The sequence below is a fragment of the Schistocerca serialis genome, chromosome 4 (genome assembly GCF_023864345.2).
Source record: "Schistocerca serialis cubense isolate TAMUIC-IGC-003099 chromosome 4, iqSchSeri2.2, whole genome shotgun sequence".
Lineage (NCBI taxonomy): Eukaryota > Metazoa > Arthropoda > Insecta > Orthoptera > Acrididae > Schistocerca > Schistocerca serialis.
The window spans coordinates 4136188-4154744 of record NC_064641.1 but is presented as its reverse complement, the minus strand read 5'-3'; the positions used below and the strand labels follow the sequence as shown (position 1 = coordinate 4154744).

General features: G+C 45.7%; 1 protein-coding gene across 2 annotated transcripts in view; it reads right to left on the bottom strand.

Moving 5' to 3' along the window:
- LOC126473867 (neprilysin-4-like) overlaps positions 1-18557 on the bottom strand; it is a 742276-nt gene that overhangs the window by 192669 nt on the left and 531050 nt on the right. For both annotated transcript variants that reach the window (XM_050101197.1, XM_050101196.1), the window contains exons 5-6: positions 16546-16707; positions 6888-6971 (exon numbers count right to left, since the gene is read on the bottom strand). In XM_050101197.1, coding sequence (XP_049957154.1) covers positions 6888-6971; positions 16546-16707 — 246 coding nt within the window. The remainder of the gene's footprint in view (positions 1-6887; positions 6972-16545; positions 16708-18557) is intronic.

Genomic DNA, 18557 nt, shown 5'->3' with positions numbered 1-18557 from the left:
GTTGTTGATATTACCCTACACTCATCAGGCCAGAAACCGTTATCTTCTTTCCCTTTCACTTCGCTGACCCCTAGATTGAGCCTTAGCATTTCCCTTTTCAGATTTTCTAGCTCCCCTGCCACCCCGCCGTGTGCAGTCCTAAAGCACCGTCCGGCGCAACGCTGCGAAAGTGCACCAGGAAGGCGCTGACCCTCGCGCCAGTGAAAGAGCGGGCGCCGCCACACCTCCAGGAAGACAGAGCTCTACGGCCCCCGTTAGCGCTGACTTAACGAGCCGCCCATGGCTAGTCGACCCAGTTCCGTCGCAGACTTTGAGAGCATCAGTACTGAGTAATGGGAAGATACTTAGCCTGCGTTCTACGAGTAGTAACAGTGTCTAAAAGTAATTGCATGTAGGCACGGGAAGCACATCTAGCTAGCTTATAAAATGAAATTATGTTCCTTTCCTTTTTAGAAATAAAATGTTCTACAGTATTAATCGGTAAGTGTTACGTACAGATCATTTTGGATTCCTGCTGCCGCGGCGCGATTCTTTCCGTCCCTTTACGACTAACCTGCACCTACCTGTGAACATTGTCTCAGCATATCATCAGTAGGGAAGCCGAGTGAAACCTACTGTACTTCGACGTGAACCAATCTGAAATTAAAGTCACTAATCTACGTTTCTGGAGAAAGTTTTCACACGAAATTAAAGGTTGGAAATTTTGACCTCAGTTAATACACTCCTGGAAATGGAAAAAAGAACACATTGACACCGGTGTGTCAGACCCACCATACTTGCTCCGGACACTGCGAGAGGGCTGTACAAGCAATGATCACACGCACGGCACAGCGGACACACCAGGAACCGCGGTGTTGGCCGTCGAATGGCGCTAGCTGCGCAGCATTTGTGCACCGCCGCCGTCAGTGTCAGCCAGTTTGCCGTGGCATACGGAGCTCCATCGCAGTCTCGTAGCATGCCGCGACAGCGTGGACGTGAACCGTATGTGCAGTTGACGGACTTTGAGCGAGGGCGTATAGTGGGCATGCGGGAGGCCGGGTGGACGTACCGCCGAATTGCTCAACACGTGGGGCGTGAGGTCTCCACAGTACATCGATGTTGTCGCCAGTGGTCGGCGGAAGGTGCACGTGCCCGTCGACCTGGGACCGGACCGCAGCGACGCACGGATGCACGCCAAGACCGTAGGATCCTACGCAGTGCCGTAGGGGACCGCACCGCCACTTCCCAGCAAATTAGGGACACTCTTGCTCCTGGGGTATCGGCGAGGACCATTCGCAACCGTCTCCATGAAGCTGGGCTACGGTCCCGCACACCGTCAGGCCGTCTTCCGCTCACGCCCCAACATCGTGCAGCCCGCCTCCAGTGGTGTCGCGACAGGCGTGAATGGAGGGACGAATGGAGACGTGTCGTCTTCAGCGATGAGAGTCGCTTCTGCCTTGGTGCCAATGATGGTCGTATGCGTGTTTGGCGCCGTGCAGGTGAGCGCCACAATCAGGACTGCATACGACCGAGGCACACAGGGCCAACACCCGGCATCATGGTGTGGGGAGCGATCTCCTACACTGGCCGTACACCACTGGTGATCGTCGAGGGGACACTGAATAGTGCACGGTACATCCAAACCGTCATCGAACCCATCATTCTACCATTCCTAGACCGGCAAGGGAACTTGCTGTTCCAACAGGACAATGCACGTCCGCATGTATCCCGTGCCACCCAACGTGCTCTAGAAGGTGTAAGTCAACTACCCTGGCCAGCAAGATCTCCGGATCTGTCCCCCAGTGAGCATGTTTGGGACTGGATGAAGCGTCGTCTCACGCGGTCTGCACGTCCAGCACGAACGCTGGTCCAACTGAGGCGCCAGGTGGAAATGGCATGGCAAGCCGTTCCACAGGACTACATCCAGCATCTCTACGATCGTCTCCATGGGAGAATAGCAGCCTGCATTGCTGCGAAAGGTGGATATACACTGTACTAGTGCCGACATTGTGCATGCTCTGTTGCCTGTGTCTATGTGCCTGTGGTTCTGTCAGTGTGATCATGTGATGTATCTGACCCCAGGAATGTGTCAATAAAGTTTCCCCTTCCTGGGACAATGAATTCACGGTGTTCTTATTTCAATTTCCAGGAGTGTAAGAACACCGTGAATTCATTGTCCCAGGAAGGGGAAACTTTATTGACACATTCCTGGGGTCAGATACATCACATGATCACACTGACAGAACCACAGGCACATAGACACAGGCAACAGAGCATGCACAATGTCGGCACTAGTACAGTGTATATCCACCTTTCGCAGCAATGCAGGCTGCTATTCTCCCATGGAGACGATCGTAGAGATGCTGGATGTAGTCCTGTGGAGCGGCTTGCCATGCCATTTCCACCTGGCGCCTCAGTTGGACCAGCATTCGTGCTGGACGTGCAGACCGCGTGAGACGACGCTTCATCCAGTCCCAAACATGCTCAATGGGGGACAGATCCGGAGATCTTGCTGGCCAGGGTAGTTGACTTACACCTTCTAGAGCACGTTGGGTGGCACGGGATACATGCGGACGTGCATTGTCCTGTTGGAACAGCAAGTTCCCTTGCCGGTCTAGGAATGGTAGAACGATGGGTTCGATGACGGTTTGGATGTACCGTGCACTATTCAGTGTCCCCTCGACGATCACCAGTGGTGTACGGCCAGTGTAGGAGATCGCTCCCCACACCATGATGCCGGGTGTTGGCCCTGTGTGCCTCGGTCGTATGCAGTCCTGATTGTGGCGCTCAGCTGCACGGCGCCAAACACGCATACGACCATCATTGGCACCAAGGCAGAAGCGACTCTCATCGCTGAAGACGACACGTCTCCATTCGTCCCTCCATTCACGCCTGTCGCGACACCACTGGAGGCGGGCTGCACGATGTTGGGGCGTGAGCGGAAGACGGCCTAACGGTGTGCGGGACCGTAGCCCAGCTTCATGGAGACGGTTGCGAATGGTCCTCGCCGATACCCCAGGAGCAACAGTGTCCCTAATTTGCTGGGAAGTGGCGGTGCGGTCCCCTACGGCACTGCGTAGGATCCTACGGTCTTGGCGTGCATCCGTGCGTCGCTGCGGTCCGGTCCCAGGTCGACGGGCACGTGCACCTTCCGCCGACCACTGGCGACAACATCGATGTACTGTGGAGACCTCACGCCCCACGTGTTGAGCAATTCGGCGGTACGTCCACCCGGCCTCCCGCATGCCCACTATACGCCCTCGCTCAAAGTCCGTCAACTGCACATACGGTTCACGTCCACGCTGTCGCGGCATGCTACGAGACTGCGATGGAGCTCCGTATGCCACGGCAAACTGGCTGACACTGACGGCGGCGGTGCACAAATGCTGCGCAGCTAGCGCCATTCGACGGCCAACACCGCGGTTCCTGGTGTGTCCGCTGTGCCGTGCGTGTGATCATTGCTTGTACATCCCTCTCGCAGTGTCCAGAGCAAGTATGGTGGGTCTGACACACCGGTGTCAATGTGTTCTTTTTTCCATTTCCAGGAGTGTATTTCAATTTCCAGGAGTGTATATTCTGAAACTTACGTGAACAAGTATCACTGCCAAGCCCGTGTTAGTCTTAACCCTTTCAAGGATAAAATTCATTTCTTACAGTGTTTTAATATATTATGGTGGCAATGGTTTCTTTTCAATTTCATTACTACACTTTCACCACCAAAATATTTTTTAGTTCTCAGTCTTCTTCACAATACAAAGTGGGGCAAGTATGTCCCACGAACCAATACGAGATACCTTATCTGTTGACTCAGTGATTTTGTAATTTTCTTGTTTAGACATAAACAGGATTTTGCAGGGAATAAAATAACTACAAATTATACATGCATGCAACCAGAGGTAGGAGATCAATACGTAAGTGATTCTGACAGTGACTGGAGTCTGACAGTGACTGGGGTCTGACAGTGACTGGGGTCTGACAGTGACTGGGGTCTGACAGTGACTGGGGTCTGACAGTGACTGGGGTCTGACAGTGACTGGGGTCTGACAGTGACTAGGGTCTGACAGTGACTGGGGTCTGACAGTGACTGGGGTCTGACAGTGACTGGGGTCTGACAGTGACTGGAGTCTGACAGTGACTGGGGTCTGACAGTGACTGGAGTCTGACAGTGACTGGGGTCTGACAGTGACTGGGGTCTGACAGTGACTGGAGTCTGACAGTGACTGGGGTCTGACAGTGACTGGGGTCTGACAGTGACTGGGGTCTGACAGTGACTGGGGTCTGACAGTGACTGGGGTCTGACAGTGACTGGGGTCTGACAGTGACTGGGGTCTGACAGTGACTGGGGTCTGACAGTGACTGGGGTCTGACAGTGACTGGAGTCTGACAGTGACTGGGGTCTGACAGTGACTGGGGTCTGACAGTGACTGGGGTCTGACAGTGACTGGGGTCTGACAGTGACTAGGGTCTGACAGTGACTGGGGTCTGACAGTGACTGGGGTCTGACAGTGACTAGGGTCTGACAGTGACTGGGGTCTGACAATGACTGGGGTCTGACAGTGACTGGGGTCTGACAGTGACTGGGGTCTGACAGTGACTAGGGTCTGACAGTGACTGGGGTCACTGTCAGAATCATTTACGCATTGATTTCCTATCTCTTCAATGTTTATAACAGATGCATTATGTTCAGCCTTTTCATCAGAGTCCTCAGCAGCGAAAATATCAAGAAAGACATTCGCAACTCTACTGTTACTGTTATTTGCTATTTGTGAAACGTCTGAACTATCACCTGCTGTTGTATCTGCGAAATGGAAATGATAATTCATTAATAGCAAGCTGTAACTGTATTATTTTCAGCGCAAATTAATGAAAAGGAATTAAACAGCATCACGTTATATTTCAAACCGATAAAGAAACTTACAAATAAGGTCTGCTGGGACACATGTGTCCCACTAATTTTATTTCGAGTGTAAAATAATACAGTGACTGGTAAGTACATTCGACAGTGTATTTGTACTAAAAATGAATATTACGTTAGTAATAAGACGAATTACTTACTTCAGACATCTCTATAAAGCGAGAAATGATGAAAACTGTGGTATGACACAAATCAGTGAAGTTGCAGTGGCCATATGCATGCGCCAATCAACGAAAGTAGCCATAGCCTCCTCTGGTGTCTGTGCAGTGCAGTCCAGATTTTTTCTTAGGTTCATTACAGTCCTCCCTAGATGGCAGGAACTTGCAGAGCAGGATAATATATATCCCGACACACTAATTTGTGCTCAAAGTTAGTGGGACATATATGACCCATCAACCACGAAAGGGTTAACACGGTCACTCACAATCCCTTCCACTCACGTTAGCAAGTTTATGGTGTTGCATTTCCCGAAAACGTATTAGCTACAAAAATACTGATTGTTTTTGACTGATAATGCTCGCCAAACATTAAGTCTGTCGGTACCAAACACAGTCACAGTTTGTAGCCACCGACCTACTCAATACGCCACGTGGAATATATGTCTTTTTCTCTTCACTTAAAAATTCCGAAATTTCTACACGCCCATCGGAATGATTATGCTGTCACTTTCCAACACTTTTGATGTATGAAACACAGCTAGATCCGGCAACTATCGTTTCCATTGGAACTACTACTATACACGTCCGAACTGTTTCATGGCTAGGCTCCGACTCCTCTCTAGAATACTCTAAGTCTTCTCTACCAGCAGAGAAAGGAGCGCGAAGAATATTGCTTTACCATTGGTCAGTTTACTCAACAGCCAATAGCAAAACAACATTCTCCCGCGTCAATCCGCTCTTTTCACCAATAACCAATCGCAAAATAGTAAACCTCACGACTGCACTTTTTACCGACGTAATTATATAATATGCTGAAGTTTTGCTTATGCATAAAGTTATTTACTGTTGTTATTTATAGTGAATTAACTTTCCCTTTACCATAAACTTACTTTACAAACCTATTCTACAAAAATCCCCTTTGTCCATATCCATACTTCTTCGAAATGTTCCCACAGTAAATCCTACTACATAAATCGTTAAACAATTATCTTCATATTAAGCTTAAACCACACTCACGCATCATTCATGCTGCTAAAACACATGTATAACATTTTACATACACATAATGACGTAGTAACACTTTATGAAAATACTGCAACAGTTTATAAGAGACATTCTATTACTTTAGTGCACTCTAGTGGGCACAATCGAAACTAAAATCACAGTCCCCCTATCCAGTACTGTCCTCTATCGGCTGATACATAAACTACGTGCGCGTCCAGTCTCGCGTCACCATCTGTCACTCTCCAGCTCTGAGACACATCTCCCACTTAACCGCCTCCAAGGCAGGATCGCTATGCGGCGCTACGCCTCACTGCCTTGTCTGTGTTGGTGCTGGCTCCCACAGTAGGCGACACAACACCACGACACGTCCAAAGCTATCGTTTCGTTGTTCATTCAGTCTTTTTCTCACGGTCACCTCCCACTTGTCTGCCCCTTCCCAGAGATCCGGATGGGAGACTATTCCGGAAACTTTTGCCAATGGGGAGATAATCGTGACACCTTTTCAATTACGGGCCATATGTTCTCTGGATACATGTTATGTGTCTATAATGTAGTGGTTTCCAATGCCTTCCGCGTCCTCATGCCGTTTATCATTGACAATTCTTCCACTTTTAAAGGGCGTATCTTAGCCCAAGAGCAAGAGAGTGCCCTGAAACTGTGTCCGCTGCTCCACCTTCTTTGACAAGGCAAGGGTGACTTCTTATGCTAGAAGTCTTCGTCCGCCACTGCTGACCATTTTTATTAAGCGGAGGCGCGATTCGACCCTGGGTCGCAGGACTGATTGATTACCAACCAGAGGCGCCACGCCACGACCACGGCTGGAGACTCACCCACGTCCAGACAGGTCTTGTAGAGCGCCCTCGCCTGCTTCACTGGCCGCAGGTCGTCGTCCTTGTTCTCGGCCTCCAGAAGCTCTGCAACAAGTGATGCGATAAATGCGTAAATAAAGAAACTCGTCACAGATGAAAAACATTGAAGATTAAAAACAGGACAAATAATAGCTGCTACCCAGAAGCGAACGACGAGCTATGCCAACTTGTCGAGCATGAGCTGTTGCCACAGCGGGACAGATACCCAGAATGCCTCACATACGCCGCAGGCAGCCACGGCATGCATTATGGACCAGTCATTGCCGAACTACAGCAACGAGAGGAATTGCACAACGTCAAACGAACAGCATCTGCCCGCCTTAGTACACTACTGGCCATTAAAATAGCTACACCACGAAGATGACGAGCTACAGACGCGAAATCTAACCGACAGCAAGAAGATGCTGTGATATGCAAATGATTAGCTTTTCAGAGCATTCACACAAGGTTGGCTCCGGTGGCGACACCTACAACGTGCTGGCATGAGGAAAGTTTCCAACCGATTTCTCATACACAAACAGCAGTTGACCGGCGTTGCCTGGTGAAACGTTGTTGTGACGCCTCGTGTAAAGAGGAGAAATGCGTACCATCACGTTTCCGACTTTGATAAAGGTCGGATTGTACCCTATCGCGATTGCGGTTTATCGTATCGCGACATTGCTGCTCGCGTTGGTCAAGATCCAGTGATTGTTAACAGAATATGGAATCGGCGGGTTCAGGAGGGTAATACGGAACGCCCAACGGCCTCGTATCACTAGCAGTCGATATGACAGGCATCTTATCCGCATGGCTGTAGCGGATCGTGCAGCCACGTCTCGATCCCTGAGTTAACAGATGGAGACGTTTGCAAGACAACAACCATCTGCACGAACAGTTCGACGACGTTTGCAGCAACATGGACTATCAGCTTGGAGACCGTAGCTGTGTTTACCCTTGACGCTGCATCACAGACAGGAGCGACTGCGATGGTGTACTCAACGACGAACCTGGGTGCACGAATGGCAAAACGTAATTTTTCGGATGAATCCAGGTTCTGTTTACAGCATCATGATGGTCGCATCCGTGTTTGGTGACATCGCGGTGAACGCACATTGGAAGCGTGTATTCGTCATGGCCATACTACCGTATCACCCGGCGTGATGGTATGGGGTGCCATTGGTTACACGTCTCGGTCACCTCTTGTTGGCATTGACAGCACTTTGAACAGTGGACATCACATTTCAGATGTTTTACGACCCGTGGCTCTACCCTTCATTCGATCCCTGCGAAACCCTACATTTCAGCAGGAAAATGCACGACCGCATGTTGCAGGTCCTGTGCGGACCTTTCTGGATACAGAAAATTTTCGACTGCTGCCCTGGTCAGCACATTCTCCAGATCTCTCACTACTTGAAAACGTCTGGTCAATGGTGGCCGAGCAACTGGCTCGTCACAATACGCCAGTCACTACTCTTGATGAACTGCGGTATCGTGTTGAAGCTGCATGGGCATCTGTACCTGTACACGCCATGTTTTACTCAATGCCTAGGCATATCAAGGCCGTTATTACGGCCAGAGGTGGTTGTTCTGGGTACTGATTTATCAGGATCTATGCACCCAAATTGTATGAAAATGTAATCATATATCAGTTCTAGTATAATATATTTGTCCAATGAATACCCGTTTACCATCTGCATTTCTTCTTGGTGTAGCAATTTTAATGGCCAGTAGTGTAGTTTTTTTTTGGAAATTTTGTGGTGTGCCACACTTCCCGCTAAGAAGAGATACGGAAGTAAAAGTCTTCTATTTTTCGAGAGACGTAAGGGTGATCCAAAAGTTAGTTAAAATACACTAATTCACGGAATAATATAGGTACACAGATAAAAGTTGACACACGCGCTTGAAATGATATGGAGTTTTATCGAAACCAGAAACGAGTGCAACAACTGGCCAACAAATGGCGCTGGACGGAAACACGTCACTGATGAAGCATGAGAATCGTATAAAATGGGCTATGGTAAGAGAGAGATAAACACCTGCTGGAAAGTACGACTTTTATCCAGCGCAGCGCTCCCCCTATGTTGCTACGCGTGTCAAAGACCTCTTGCACACATCATTTAGTGAGGATCGTGCACTGAGCCGCCACGTCCGTCAGCTTTTCCTCCCAGGCCCCCAGACCTCAATCGGCGTGATTCTTGGTTGTGGGATTACCTGAAGGCACAAATATCCCGCCATCGTCCAACCTCATTACGGATGCTAAATCACAACGGAACTCAGAAGCAGATATCCTCTGAGTAGCGGATAAACTTAAATCACTTAATAAAAGCAAGTCTCCCTGTCCAAACTGTATACCAATTAGGTTCCTTTCAGAGGACACTTAAACAATAGCCCCATACTAAATAATCATATAGAGCACTCTTTCGACGAAAGATCCGTACTCAAAAACTATAAAGTTGCGCAGGTCACACCAATATTGAGGAATTAGGAGTAATCCACGTAATTACAGGCACATATCATAGGTGGCAGGATTTTGGAACATATATTGTGTTCGAACATTATGAATTACCTCTAAGAAAACAGTCTGTTGACACACAGTCAACGTGGGTTTAGAAAATATCGTTCCTGTGAAACACAACTAGCTCTTTACTCACACGAAGTATTGAATGCTACTGAAAAGGCATTTTAAAATTGATTTCGTGTTTCTACCGTTACAGAAGGATTTCGACACTATACCTCACAAGCTGCTTGTAGTTAAATCGAGTGCTTGTGGAATATCATCTCAGTTATGTGACTGGATTCGTCATTTTCTGTCACAGAGGTCACAGTTTGTAGTAACTGACGAAGACTTATCGACTTCAACAGAAGTGATTTCTGGCTTTCGTCAAGGTAGTGTTATAGGCTCTCTACTTTTCCTTAGCTATATGAGCGATTCCGGAGACAATCTGAGTAGCCGTCTTCGGTTGTTTGCAGATGATACTGTCATAAACCCTCTTGTAAACTCATCAGAAGATCAAAGCAAATTGAAAGGCAATTTAGATAAGATATCTGAATGGTGCGAAAATTAGCAATTGGCCGTAAATAATGAAAAGTGTCAGGTCATCCACATGAGTGCTAAAAGGAATCCGTTAAACTTTGATTACACGATAAATCAGTCTAATCGAAAGGCCGTAAATTCAACTAAATACCTACGATTAAGAAAAACTTAAATTGGGAGGAACATAAAGAAAATGTTGTGGGGAAGGCGAACCAAAGGCTGCGTTTTATTGACAGAACACTTAGAAGATGCAACAGATCTGCTAAAGAGGCTGCCTACACTACGCTTGTCTGTCCTCTTTTGGAGTACTGCTGCGCAGTGTGGGATCCTTACCATAGGTAAGGTACTATTCTCTTCGTTTTACGAGCATTACCGGCCAAAGAATGTGGTTTGCTTTGATTTCCACGTGTGAACAACGTGTCGACGGAACACCAACTTTATTACACCACCGTTTAAGTACCGTTTCTTTCTTCGTGAAACGGGAGATGTAAGAGCACCGATTCTTCGGTAGAAATAAATATGAGACTCGCATGGAACCTGCTGATACGTTGTTGACAGTGAGCTCAGCGACAGTTGTATTCTCAGTCGCCCGTTTATTCGGATTTATGCGTCGACGGGCCTGAATGAAATGCCTCGTACTTAACACCGAACTGTCAACTTATTTTGACTAATAGCGACATATTAAACCTGTACGTTAGTTAGGACTGTGAAAACTGATTTATGACGTGCGTGTGTTAAAAGGACTGGTTACTCAGTGACAAATAAAAATATATTTTAATCGCCCACGTTAAAATACCCTACAGGCTTTGATGAGCATTTTCTGGGTCCTCGATAACATATTTTTGGGAATTAATATAAATTTTGGCACGTCATTTCATTTTCTGCTGAGGCAGACATTCCCATATACTACGTACATTCTTCACTTTATACTTTTTTGTTCATACTAATTGCAACTTCAGTTTTTCTGGACATTTTTCTCAGTAAAGTGTCCGATACATTCAGTTTATATTGAAATAAGCGTAAGATATTTTAAACACGTTTGTAAATAGGCTCTGTCATTTTGTTCAAAACAGAAACCGAAAGTGAATACACTACTGGTACGTGATAATTGGAGGCTGAATGGCCCACAAAACCCGTCATTTGGAAACACTTAGAATTTTCCATTTCATGCAATCTGTTATTGGAATTTAAGCACAATTATATGTAACGTCTTAAGAAAGAGCACTAGACGTAAATCAAGTAGTGCGATATTTAATCTTAAGCAATTATGTAACGAACTTCCTAGCAGATTAAAACTGTGTGCCGCTCCGAGACTCGAACTCGGGACCTTTGTCTTTCGCGGGCAAGTGGTTCGCAGAAGAGTTTCTGTGAAATTTGGAAGGTAGGAGACGAGATACTGGCAGAAGTAAAGCTGTGAGGACGGGGCGTGAGTCGTGCTTGGGTAGCTCAGACGGTGGAGCACTTGCACGCAAAACGCAAAGGTCCTGAGTTTGAGTCTCGGTATGGCGGCACACAGTCTGCCAGGAAGTTTCATATCAGCGCACACTCCGCTACAGAGTGAAAATCTCATTCTGGAATTATATAACACATTGTATTTCAAATAGTACCTTAGATATTTATCTTATTTGGTGTAAATACAAGAAAATTATGGAGGTGTGAGTAGCCACCATACATTCTGAAGATTCTATTCCAACGTTACACTAAATGAACATGTTGCTGAGTAAGTCGACTACATACACTTCAAGACACAGACTTGACGCCTGGGGGGCATACAATTGTGTTAACATTGTGGCGTTGCAGGTTGCCAGCCTACCTTCTCAGAAGGCGCAAACAGGGAGCTTTGTTAAAGGAGAACGGAATATAGTGCGTACAGTAATCAGCTTCCTGTGGGCGTCATCAGATGTTGAGACATTCGCTGATTCGCTCCGAGGCACGGGAGGCTCTTCTCGTTCACACTAGCTGTCCAGTGCATGCACCCTAGTCACTTTTGATGTGAAGTCGCAGTTTTACATCTTGCACTCTTTCCCTATGTACTCCCTCGTGTGCCTTCGTGAGTATGGCAGAGAGATGACAGCTCTTTATCTCAAGCCAATTTATAGCATTTATTGACCTTACATGTAATATTTATTCTCGTAAAACGTTTCATATCACAATAAAAACCTATACTGAATAGCCTACAGAAAAAACTGCTTCAAATTGTTTGTAAGGTATTCTCTATACTGTGTGTGTTTTATTCCTACACAGATAAGAGGAATGAACAAAATACTGAAACTAATGACTAAGAAACTGGTACAAAAAAAATAATTTGATGAGACTCCGAAGTTCAGAAACATTGTATAGCTTGTAGAAACAGTTTCATTAACTATGCAGTTTAGGTAACCAAACACATATAGTTTCTTCGGCAGTGATAGGTCGACGTAATTTTATTTACGCTTTGGCTACCAAGTTAAATCATCGGTATTATGCCTCATTGTCCATACCATTCAGTCCTACAAAGGATAGTAATGGAACAAAATCAGTTTATTTTAAAGTACGCCCAGATGAACTATTCTCATAAACATGTTTCCGTGACGACAAAACCGAGTATCAATATTGCTACCTTCGGTGAGCTTCTGAGTGTTGCCGATGTCTGTGTTGATATAATTTGATATTTATTTATCTGCAACTTTCACCTTTTTTATATTTTCGCGGCCAAGTGTACACGTTACACGTTTGCAAACACATAATACACAAACAGAAGTTTGTTTGTAGACGGCACTTCATTACGGATACAAATATTTGCTACCAACTGTACACTTGCTGCTAACATCGGTATGAATATTAAAATTACGCTGTGCTGCTTGGGACTGAAGAGCATTACATAATAAAAAGAACAAAAAGAGGCTGAAATATTAATTGCGGTATAACATAATTATTCTTTTACCGGTGTATTCTAGCAGAAAGAGTGTGGCCTACAGGAAAGGGGGAGAAAATGTTATTTTCTTTTATTACGGGAAAGTAATTTTGTTATTAAAGACACAAGACTGCTGTCAACGCACAGTACTCAAGTACTTAGACAGTCTGTGTGTTTAACACCACAGTAACACAACTGTTGATACAAATTTTCGTCTTTTCTTTATCCGGAGGAATATAGGGGGTTGTTCAAGATCCGATCATCTGTACAGTTATTTTTGATCAAGGACCCAACTGGGAACATTTGCTTTACAGCTGAGGGAAAGCTCTCGAAAATCTTCGTCGAAATCGTGGAACTGAGGTTATTTTAGTTCCTGAGACAAAAATACGAAGACGTAACCTGCGTATGATTGTGTACTGTTTATCTGTGTGACAGAGGAAAGTCGATAGTTGTGCGACATATTTAGTAGCTGGCGTGTCCTGCAACAAGAGTTTTAACTACATATTTGTTTCAGTTACAGCTATGACGACTTGCAACTGATTATGAATGGTACCGTGAACCCACGTATCGATATTAAAATCGAGTATTATGTAACACTATAACCAACTTATCGAGATCTGAAAATGGCCTTTTACGAGCGAAACTTGTCGTAGTCACTTATACGCCCTTGAAGCTGCCACAGAAACAATTTAACTGATGACAGAAGACAATAAGTTTGTCTGCAAAGCGTCAGAAGAAACACTTAATGGCTTGTTTGGCAGCCATAATCTAATAAGCTCTTGTAGCTGAGACGAGGAATTAGTTTAGAAAAAATTGGAACTGTGATTTAATTTCTCCACACTTAATCAAGATGAACAAAACCTTGCTCCAATTATCCCTTGCTAATAGTGCATTCATTTGTACCTCTACAGACACCAGGATAAGATAACAAGTTTCACCACAACGCTTTTCTAATTTCTTACAACAACAGTAGAAAATTTACAACGACATCGTTTTGCAACACAGTCACTTGGTTTTAAGCGCACTAGGACCGTCGTTGCAAGCATAAAAAACATTTTCTCGTTAGAGCAGCAAACCACGTATTCCCTACTTCCTTGACCTATTCGTCGGAGTTGAAGCGACTGCCTCGTAAACCATCTTTAAGCGGACCAAACGAATGGAAATCCGACGGGTCGAAATCAAGACTGCATGCAGGGCGTCCAATATTTAGAGACACATATTCTGGAGTGTTTGAACGGTGTAGATCGCAGTATGTGGAAGAGCGTTGTCATGCAAATAGAGAACGTCCTTTGATAACACTTCGTCGTTTGTTTCAAATTACAGGCTTAAATTCGTTACATGTCATCGTACTGCCAGCTTTTTTACTTCTGACCCCCTTTCCAGGTAGTGTTCCTGTGAATCAGAACAAATTGTGAGAATCGTTTTTCCTGTTCACGGCTGACTCTTGGAATTTCTTTTTGGCTGCTTCCATTCCCTGCTCTGTCTTTTGCTCTATGGTTCGAAGAGATGATACTATGTTTCATCTATAGGGATGATTCATTTAAAAAACGTTTTACCTTTTTTGACGTGAGGGAATCTGATAATAGATTCTTACACTGTTGCGAGTGTTCTCTTCATTGAGTTATCTTTGGACCCATCTTGCACAGAATTTACGAAAGCTGAGCCAGTTAAGATTTATGTCACATACTGAACTATGACTAACGTGCATTTGGTCTGCCATTTCTTCGTCAGTCACTTATCGGTTATTCTAAATCAGACCACAAACCGGCTGGTCCCGGCGGAGGTTCGAGTCCTCCCTCGGGTATGGGTGTGTGTGTTTGTCCTTAGGATAAATTAGGTTAGGTAGTGTGTAAGCTTAGGGACTGGTGGCATTAGCAGTTAAGTCCCATAAGATTTCACACACATTTGAACATTTTTGAGACCGCAAACTTGCTCTGTGTTGGAGTCCGTAGTGGATATCGTTGGACGTCCTGATATTTCCTCGCTGTTAGCTCTTAGCTGTGGTAAAACATTGCCTCTATAGAATGTTCTATGGATTTCATTTCTTGTGACACTTTCAGAGCACAAAATACGGATTAGAGATCGCTGGTCCTCATCGGTGCAAACGAAGATTGGCGCAACCATGTATTCTCCTCAACAATTCAAAGCGAACTCTTGTTACACGTGAAGAGAATGGTGCGATCTAGGTGCTGGCGTTTGCACTAAGCTGTACTGCCAGCCTAGAGACGATAACAAGGAAAGTACAGATGCTTACTGAGTTACCATTGTAAATAGACAGCAAGGTCTATTGCTTTTGCTGTGATGATGGTCACTTCGTATAGCGTTTTGATCTCATAGGGCTCCGTCAGCTAAATATAGAGCCAGTGTTCACAATAGGTAAGCTGTAAACAAACTTGGTTTGTGCTTATTGTCTTTGTCGGACGAGCCCTTTCAAACACCAACACTACCCACTGCCAGTAGTAGTAAGGGATTCACGGTTCCTTATTCAGAGATAAACATATTTTGCTCACACAGGCTGGGGATAAGCCAGTAATCGACTGTCAAGAGGCGAGTGCTCCGAGCGAGTGATATTGTTGTCTGAGGCAGTCAGTAAGTAGAGCGTGGTACTAGTCACGTAGAGGGAAGAGGCGTACTGAAATGTACCGGATGAGTGCGTCCCCGTCGCTGTTGGTTGACCTTCAGTAAAACGAAAGAATTACAGCGAATGGTGACAAAGTGTTTGCACCAAAAAGTGACTTTCAACAAGGAATGCCGATAGTACGCCTCGCGTCTACCGCTGCGACCAATAGACTGCAGAGTGGATCGCTGATTTTTATAACAGCGTGTGACAATATTTTGATATACTGGACCTGTGTTGACATTAGGCATGAGTAGATTTGTATGAAAGAGCTAGTGGCTGACTTCTGTTATGTTTGACGACTGAACTGTGTGTACTCAGAAAAACACCAAGTTTTAGTGGCAGGTTCCTTAGACCCAAACAAGAGAAAAAAAGTCAACTAGATGTGGACTCTGAAATGCATAGCTTAAGAGCTCTGAGCACTTGTTTGTCTTCGATACTATGAAATTCAACTCTTCTACTTCAAGCTCTTTGCTTTCCATATTTTCAGAAGAGGTAAAGAGGACCAAAACAAGGAAAAAATTCCTATTAAACATGGGCCGAAAGCGGCATACCTGAAGAGCTGTGAACTCTTGTTCAGTAGAAGAGATGTGTGTCGGACAAGCGCGATCTACAAGTACTCATAGCACTTCTGGTATGCCTTTTTCGACCCACGTTTAACAGGCATTTTTTTTCTTGTTTTGAGGTACGGAATCCGACCCTAAAGCGTGTCGGTGTTTTTTGGGACCTTAATTGGTGCAAATGTACTTGACCTTAATTACTGCTAAAACTATGTTCCTTGAATTTAGTATTACTGAGCAGCCAAAATCCGACTGAAACAGCTCCCGTAGCACGTAACGCCGATCAGCTCTTATTTATTTGATAATGTCATTAAATAAAAAAACTATCGGGTGGGGACGGACCCTCAGTTTGATGGAGCACGCTTAGCCACTGACTGCGGAGTCGCACCTGCGGAACAGTTCCCTGAGGAACCACGTCGCACTCGCACCCCCTGATCCGGCTTACTGTACCGGATATGCGCCACCCAGCCTAGTTCAGAGAGCCGCAGGTTAAACGCGAATGCTAGAAGCGGTAAATCCGTAGGTGACATGCTCACCCCTGAGGTCGATGAGCAGGTCCTCGCGCAGCAGCCGGAACTGGTCCCACGAGGACTGCGACTCGGGCACGGGGTGGCGCCGGATCCAGCCGCCGCACGCGAACTGGTAGAAGTCCTCGCACGGCTCCGCCGTCGTGTCGAGAGACTCCAGGATCCGCGACGCTGCAACATCCAGTCACAGATTTACGTCGTAGAAAGTAAATGGGAATGCCGTATGGCTAGGGCCTCCCTTCAGGTAGACCGTTCGCCTGGTGCAAGTCTTTAGAGTTGACGCCAGTGCGGCGTCTTGCGTGTCGATGAGGATAAAATGATGATGATAAGGACAACACAACACTAAGCCCCTGAGCGGAGAAAAATCTCCGACCCAGCCGGGAATCGAACCAGGGCCATTAGGTATGACATTCCGTCGCGCTGACCACTTTTTTTTTATCGAACAATATATATATATATATATATATATATATATATATATATATATATATATGTGTGTGTGTGTGTGTGTGTGTGTGTGGAGTGTAGATTTAAGAGTCAGGAAGCAGTTTCTGAAAGGACTTGTATGGAGTGTAGCCATGTATGGAAGTGAAACATGGACGATAAATAGTTTGCACAAGAAGAGAATAGAATCTTTCGAAATGTGGTGCTACACAAGAATGCTGAAGATTAGATGGGTAGATCACATAACTAATGAGGGGGTATTGAATAGATTTGGGGAGAAGAGGAGTTTGTGGCACAACGTGACTAGAAGAAGGGATCGGTTGGTAGGGCATATTATGAGGCATCAAGGGATCACCAATTTAGTATTGGCGGGCAGCGTGGAGGGTAAAAATCATAGAGGGAGACCAAGAGATAAATACTCTAAGCAGATTCAGAAGGATGTAGGCTGCAGTGGGATATGAAGTAGCTTGCACAGGATAGAGTAGCATGGAGGGCTGCATGAAACCAGTCTCTCGACTGAAGACCACAACAATATATATATATATATATATATATATATATATATATATATATATACGATGCAACAGCTCTTCAAGGTACCATTTAAACATATACAAATGATTATTATTTAACAAAATTATTACAATAACATTAAATACAACAAAAAACATATTTTGTCTTCTTCCTTCTTTTATTTTTTGTCGATGCATGAGAACGTGGATAAGGGTGTTGCATCATGTGACGTGTAGGCATGGTACACCACAACTTTGAGGGGAATCAAGGAAGACGCTGCGGAGATAACCGGCAAAATTTGTCTGTAAGATGGTTTTCGGGTGAGGGTGCTATGCGCGGTCACAACTTTGTACCAGAAGTCAAAGACTGTATGCGGACCACTCTTAAAGACGTATTCTAAAGCCTGTCCTCGAAACTAGATGACTGTATGGTGCTTAGCAAGAGGGTACTGAAATGTTTGGGGCAACAACAAGAAATCTGGGGTTACCGTCGTTGGCGGGGCTCGGAGGAAAAAGCCCACGATGCCTTGGATGAGGAGCCATACGTTTCGTTTGAGGGGGCACGTAAGACGGTGCTCGTCGGTGTCTTCGAGCTGACAGTCAGGGCAGAGTGGGGAGGTGGCCAGTCCTATGCGATAAAGTCGACTATTAGTGGGAAATTTGCCATAGACTAAAACATACCAGACTGCAGACACAGACGACGGTAAAAAGGGTGCGTGCACACACCCTCAAACCGTTCGCCAGTTACTATCAGGATGCTGTAGCACCATGGGGTCGCAAGGGTTGGACAGCATAAACAAACGATAATAATCTTTTGTACGGGGAGGACGGGTGACTGGGACATCGGCCCGAACGTAGCGGAGTTCTATGAAACAATTGGCGACGTGGTGCAATAATGGAAAGATAGGCGCCACATTGATCGGTGGATCGAGAGAAGCTGGTCGGAGGATATCTAAGAGACTGCGTGTTAAGGACGGGACCGGCCTCTGCCAGTGCCGCAACAGTGTGTGGACAAAGAGTGCAGAAGATCGTGCCCGCACGTTGACGAGTCCGGGACCACGTTTT